A 7334-nucleotide genomic window follows, 5' to 3' on the forward strand; every position below is an offset into this window, starting at 1 on the left:
CACACACACACACACACACACACACACACACACACACACACACACACCAGATATACATTTTGTTAATTGTTAAGTGAGCTTACGTTTTTAGTCATAATTATTTCCGTGGTGGAAGCCATAGCACAGGTTTCGACCTAGTTTAGATTCCAGCTTCCTCACAAACTATAATTATTAGCTAATTTTGTAGTTTGTGATGACAAATAAACTATTTTTCAAAATGACGCCACAGTGTAAAAACAAGTGACAGTCAGATGAAACAAACTATGTTCTACAGCCAAAGAGTTCCATTTCCATTCAAATGTTGTAATTACTTTTTAAATATTATTCATGTAAGTGGCCAGTTCCGGAAACTTATAGTGCGCTCTATGTAAAGGTTATTAGTAAAGTACTAACAAACTTGCAGGACTATATTACTAACGTCATAAACAACTTTTGTTCCATGACTTTTAATAATTGATCAGATTTTTCTGTCATACAAAAATAAATGTTTAAATAGAGCGCTCTAAACGGTAATAACTCTGTGCAGAACAGGTGGGGGTCGTGTATATTTTTCTTTGTACTATCAAGTAACGGCACGAACAAGTCATGCGTCTGATGGTAAGCTGACACGCCTATCCATAAGAATTGCAGTGTTACTCAGAACTTTAAATCGCAAAGATCTGAGTGGCACTGCCACTGCGCCCGTCACCTTGAGTCATAAGTTGACAAGTAATTTCATCAGCCTGTAATTTCACCAGCACCCTCGCCCTTCAAAACCGGAACACAGTAATGCTGACATTACTTCTGAGAGGCAGAAATAGGTAAGGTATCGCACTTCCCTGGACGAACTCTCTCACACGGAGTTCTACTGATACTAAATTAATTTAATTAAATTTCGAATTAATTAAATTAAATTTACCTTACTACCAAATATAGATTTAAAAAGTGTCAGTTAGTACAACAGAAACTTAGAAGTTGATTTTTGGTAAATATTTATTATGTTTTCTAAAAAGTCATAGTACAAAAGTTGTTGCTTTTGATGTTAGTAATATTAGTCCTTGGAACTTGTTAGTATTTTGAAATAAACCTGTATATCTAGTTTGTACCTACGTTACACAATGTAAATAAAATTTATTACACAATATACAATTTTGTTACAAAAATTCGATTCCGTACTCGTGTAAATTGAACCTTAATTTCGGGTCGTGGTCGTGGTCACAGTTAAACTATAAAGTTTCATACTAACAGCAATTTGCAGAATCGTTCTTTATACTTGAGGAACCTTTCAATTATAATAATAAATTACATAACAGTAGCGCTCCTTGTAAAAGAGTTCGTCCAGGATAGTACTGCCACCTTACCTATGCCGCCAAGCAGTACTGCCATCCGGATTTGAAGGGTAAGGGTGCTGGTGAAATTAATTACAGACACATGAGACTCTTCTACTTATGTATCAGGGTAACGGGCGCAGTGGTAGTGCCCTTTGAGCAGCACTACAACTGTTATGGACAGGTGTAACGCTTACCACCAGGCGCACAACATTTTCGTCTCGTCGTTTAATATCATTAAAAAAATGGGAGGTAGCGTATCACTTACGGAATGTTAATCTAACTACGACTGACGTGCGCCGTCGATGGTACAAGGTAATTCCGATGCCTTATTACTATTTAGGAACAGGAAAGTTTTAAATTAATATTTTTCCCTACAAATAACAATCATTATATTTAATTATTAATATGACGTGATCCAAAGTGATGCAACATACAAAACACGTTGTCAATACGTATATTGTCACAAATGTGGCAAGAAATTATAGATATACTAAATATCTGTAAAAAAATATAAACGAAAAGAAATAAGTATGGCCAAAATTTTAAATTAGTATTTTATGCAATCTTTGCATAATGAGGGTTCTTAAAGACGAGTACCGCGTTTAGGCCACGAGGCTTTGCCGAATAGCCTAAGTAATAGGTACGAATTTTTAAGACCTAGTTTTGTAATGACATATAATTATACAGTATATAATAAAATAATATATATATATATATATATAATTATATAGTAATATATTTTTCTACGAGTAAAACAGCAAAAGCAATCGAAAAAATATATAATATAATTAACCCATTTATTAGGGTAGGCAAAAGTTCCGCCATACCTTTTCATATTATATAAGACGAAAGTCAATAAACGCTAAACAAAAAACCAAAGAGATAATCGTAGAATAAAACTGGCCAAGTACCGCTTATATTTTAATCAATCATTTCTTTTTTATCCAGATTTAAATTATGGCCCGGGTGCAAGACTTTTAGGCCATTTTTACCAATCAGGCGGCAGTACTGCGTTTGAGTAGATATTAATTGATATTTTAATTAGCAAAAATACGACGTTCTTTTTTTGAAATTTAATTGGGCTCTGTGTACAGTATTATAATGCTCATTATAGTGTTGTGTACATAACTTTAATGAAATTTTTCAGCTCATTGGTGGATACCATAAACAATAGAATTTTAACTCCGAACTAAATAGAGAGCGTCTTTATGATATTGTTGATGAAATTAATAGTACAGGAGTAAAATAAAATTTCTTTGAATAATGTTAGAACGAAACATTTCTCGGGTTCTTATACTATAATATTTTATTTCAATTCAGAGATCTGGAACTTTAGAATAGCATTTCCTTACTTCATCATAAACGTGTATCATAAGGACTATTTCATGGTGCGAAAGTACGACACTTTATAATAAATTTATGTACATATTTCGATATTGTAAAATGCTACAGTATGTAAACGGTGGCGACGTACTTTTTATCAGGGCTTGGGATATCGATATTTTTAGGAACCGATACCACTAACGTTGCTACTGTGCTGGTACCTACTCAAGATGCTACCGGTAGAAATTATACCTTTATATTCAGAAAACAATACCATTTAACATAGCTACGTACGGGTGCTTCAGACGTACTTAATTCAAATTAAACGTGATTACTTTTTTGCCCCAGCATTTAGTCTTACACTGAAGATTCATGAGTGCAGATGTCTGTGCAATGAATACAATACTTTTCCCATTCTGACATATCCTCACGTGTTGCAAGAACCGCTAAGTACCGGTACCTTTCGGTAAATATATCTGTTCTCCATTGGTGCCAATATTCAATTACCGTAACCAAAAATACCTGTATAATACATGTATTTTAGGTGCCGGTAGCATGCTCTGCTATATACCGATTTCAATCATTAGCTCTACACGTTATTTCGCATATAGATTTTTATTACGACTTAAACTGGTTATTAATTGTCACGTCTTTATGATGAAGATGGACATAAAACAAATTACCGACGTAGGATAATACACGGGAATTCTCTTTTCGTTGAATTTAATTTCGTTTAATTATTTTCCTTTGCGCAAAAATATGGAAGCCGTGGTATTGTGTTTGATACTGATTACTCAATAATGTTGACGGTTTAGTCAGACATTGTCGATGAATCGGGTACTGACCTATTTTCAGAGTACAAAGAATGAAGCGCATACTTGCAGCAATTTTCGCAACATTACATGTAATTCCGATGCTAAAATTCGTATTCGGAAAACTGTTTTCCACGAAAGCACGGTTTTCGCTATCCTAAGACAGATTCTTGTTCATTCCCTCTACTTACATCCACATATATCAATATACCAATAAGCATTATTTTTCATAGTTGTAGTGTCAAAAATAGAATCAGCGACGCAAGCAAAGCCTTGTTATTGTCATATTACCGTATCATTTTCTTTACTGATTTTTTAAAATTACTTTATTATTTCTACGCGTTTAATAAAATATCTAACGATTTCATATTTTATTTGCAAAAACGAGTAGGAATAATAGAATAATACATATGATGAATCTATATACCGTCGCCTTGGAGTGAAAACCTCGCATACGCGTTTGTACTGATTTTTGTTGAAGAAAAACTTGTAGTATACTATTAAAGTAATGTAGTATCTGAAAGAGGTATAATTTAACTAATTAAAATGCTAACTACAAACATGATTGCGTTTACTACATTTTACACCTCATTTTTATCGTCGTCCTAATTACATAGAAATCATATACGAGCTTTTCACTCGAACCACGAGACATGTATGTGTTGTTAGACAATTAATCATATAAAACCTTACTTTTTACTTGTTACTATTCATTTGCATTTTCGTCAGATGTCATTTATCTGACAAAAATGTAAATATCGTTCGTTACTTAGGTAACGCTATTGAATGCTAAGGGTCGTATTCTAGAACTCTACTCAATGCTCAAGTCAGGATTTGAGTATGGTTTAAAGCACTCGAAATCATACTGAAGTCCCTGCCATTAGGGTCGTATTTCCAGTGCTTGTGTTTCAATTGCAATCCTGACTTGAACATTGAGTAGAGTTCTGGAATACGGCCCTAAGAATCTAATATAAGCGATTCATGCGAACGATTTATTCGACCGAAGCAGTCGTAATATCTGTATCTACTCATTAATCGCACAGAGTCACCCTTCAATTGGACCAGTTTTAAGTAACAACAGCTCAAATGCTCCGGAGAGAGCGTCATGGGGCAGGCCATTGGAGTTTATTCTGGCTTGTATGGGTTATGCCATAGGACTGGGCAATGTGTGGAGATTCCCTTACCTTGCGTACAGGAATGGCGGTGGTTAGTAAATTATTTACTTATTATTTACCATTTCAAACATACGTGACATTACATACTGAAGAATTATCAGAATACCTGTTGACCACAACGTGCGAGCTATATTCTTTTATAATACGATGATCGGTGTTCTCTTATGATACGAGTACTTGACATACATTTTATCAGAAAATGTTGATAGCAGTGTACAGTTAACTAGTAACTGTAAACCTTAATATTTAACACTTATGGTAGCTGATAAATTTATGAATAATTCATAATAATTTACTTATACCCATACCCTTATAAATTATATTTATGTATATAGAGCATCGAATTTGTAGTTTTTATTAGAAATTTCGAATATACATTTTATAATCGAGATTTCTTTTGTATACATCAGTAATTACAGTAGGGACATAGAGACCTCGTGCTTTATGTCGCCCTCGCGCAAGTCGCGCCCTGTGGTGCTAGCCCTACAGAGCTGTAGATCATTTTTACTAACGGTAACTTTTTCTTACAGGTGCGTTCCTCATATTATTTTTCATCATGTTGATATTTCTCGGTCTTCCTCTATTTTACCTCGAACTTTATATCGGACAGTACACTGGTGTTGGTCCAATTAAGGCCTTTTCCTCCATAGCACCATTTTTTAGTGGCTTGGGATACTGCACGCTGGTGGTCATGACCATAGTCCTTATTTACTACATGGTCATTGTAGCGTGGATATTGTTCTATTTCATAATTTCAATGACGGGCAAATTGAATTGGGGTTTATGTGACAATGAATTCAACACTATCCGTAAGTATATTTTTATTAACATTGGCTTCTTGAAAAAAAAATATTCCTGTGGTCACGTAAACGCTGTATGTATAGTCTATATGACCACAGAATATCTAGAGAAAGAGTTTAAAAAATCCGGTTGCGTTTTTCACATAAACTTGATTGGGCCTGAAGCATGTAAATTATATTTACTTCATTGTAATTATTGTGTGTATGGCGCTTTTCCCATTTTTGGATCTTAAAAGGATAAATATTCGAACACTTGGTGTAATATGTATGTTAGTCTGTAAGGTATGTATCTATGGGTCCTAGTTGCCTGAAATAAATAAATAAATAAAAATAAAAATAAAGCCATATCAGCAAAATGCCAACTTTACAGGACAGACGCTTAAAAATATGACGAAAGAAATAAGTCGATAACTTTTTTTTATTAAAAAGGAGAATTAAAAATTTCACATTTACATTTGTTTGTTATATAGTTGCACTCAGTGCATTAAATCACAAAGATCTGAGAGGCAGTGCCACTGCGCCCGTCACCCTTAAACGGCCCATTCACTATCTGCGTGTCAGGTACAAGTACCAGGAGACTGCTCACACACTATCCTGCGCATGGCCCACGTATTGAGTCTCGCAGAACGAATTGCAGGATAGCTTGCACGCTGCGATTACATTCATTATCCTGCATTACCGTCTACCGGCAAGGCGGACTGCAATGCAGGACAATGAACGCCCCCTTTTAGGCTTCAAAGCCGAAACGCACTCGGACTTTGTATTCGCATTTATCAATGTTTAAAAAATAAGCTACAAAAATTCTCATTACAGATTGTTTTAGTGGACAATACGACGAGGCTTGCAGAGAAAACAACACAAATACTGCAGATGATCTCACTTACTATCTTAGGAACTGTACTAAAATTGGTTCTATTTGTGAAAGTAATGGATTGCTTCCCTTGAACGGGACTCATTGCTTGAATGGAACTGATGCTCAGCCCTGGTATATTGGTGTCACGCGGACGTTAGCGTCTGAGGAATATTATAAGTAAGTATACATTGCAGACTTCGAATACTCATAAGTTGAAGTAATTCAGTTGTCGATATCTTAACCTACTGATAGTAGAGAGCTGTTGATAAAACATATTCATATTCTCAATATTCGTGCTATTTTCTGATAATCCATAAATTACGTGACATGTTCGTTTTTTTATTTAGTGGTTACAATTCTCTTTGGTTTTTGTTTTGTTATATATAAGGGGGGGTCTGATTCATATCTATCTTGTGTCACCTTCCACTTCAAAGTGTATCAAAACATGATATTAGATTGTAATCTAAACGATAATGTTAATCATTACTCCAAATATGTATTATGAAACATCGGAAGGATAAAAGACTTATTTAATAAGTATTTAATGTTTTTTATTAGAAGGGGAAAAAAACTATAAATGATTACGATACCTCCAATGGACATTGCGCCAACTTAATTTTTGGCCCTGGTTCTGTTTTGACTTTGTTTTTGTGTCTTTATTTTTTTGTCACAAAATTTAGTTTTTTTTTCAAATTTTGTTTTTATTTCTTTATTTTTTTCCCGAAGTCAAAGTCAAAGATTATTTATTCCATAGGTAAAATAAATTTACACTTGAAAACGTCACATTTAAGCTACTGCTCGTTCACTACGCTGACCTCCCTGAGAAGAACGAGCAAGAAACTCTAGGGATTGCTCTTTTCAAATAAATTTAAATGCTATGGAATACACTTTGAATCAAATTTGTGTGGATTCTGGATCCATGTCGTCTTTCCATACATCTTTATCTAACACGTAGTCTTCAATTTTGTAATATGATTTTTCGATTAAAATATTTTTAATGTAGTTTTTAAACTTAGATAAAGATAAAGATAAAGATAAAGATAAAGATAAAGATAAAGATA

The 7334-nt window shown here is 34.1% G+C and overlaps 1 protein-coding gene across 2 annotated transcripts in view; it reads left to right on the plus strand.

The window, feature by feature from the left end:
• LOC113231644 (sodium- and chloride-dependent glycine transporter 1-like) overlaps window positions 1-7334 on the plus strand; it is a 41788-nt gene that overhangs the window by 15574 nt on the left and 18880 nt on the right. For both annotated transcript variants that reach the window (XM_026466068.1, XM_026466069.1), the window contains exons 2-4: window positions 4489-4651; window positions 5151-5429; window positions 6234-6450. In XM_026466068.1, the coding sequence (XP_026321853.1) occupies window positions 4489-4651; window positions 5151-5429; window positions 6234-6450 (659 nt within the window). The remainder of the gene's footprint in view (window positions 1-4488; window positions 4652-5150; window positions 5430-6233; window positions 6451-7334) is intronic.

This window comes from Hyposmocoma kahamanoa, unplaced genomic scaffold (genome assembly GCF_003589595.1).
Source record: "Hyposmocoma kahamanoa isolate Upper Pololo Valley unplaced genomic scaffold, ASM358959v1 66, whole genome shotgun sequence".
Classification (NCBI taxonomy): domain Eukaryota; kingdom Metazoa; phylum Arthropoda; class Insecta; order Lepidoptera; family Cosmopterigidae; genus Hyposmocoma; species Hyposmocoma kahamanoa.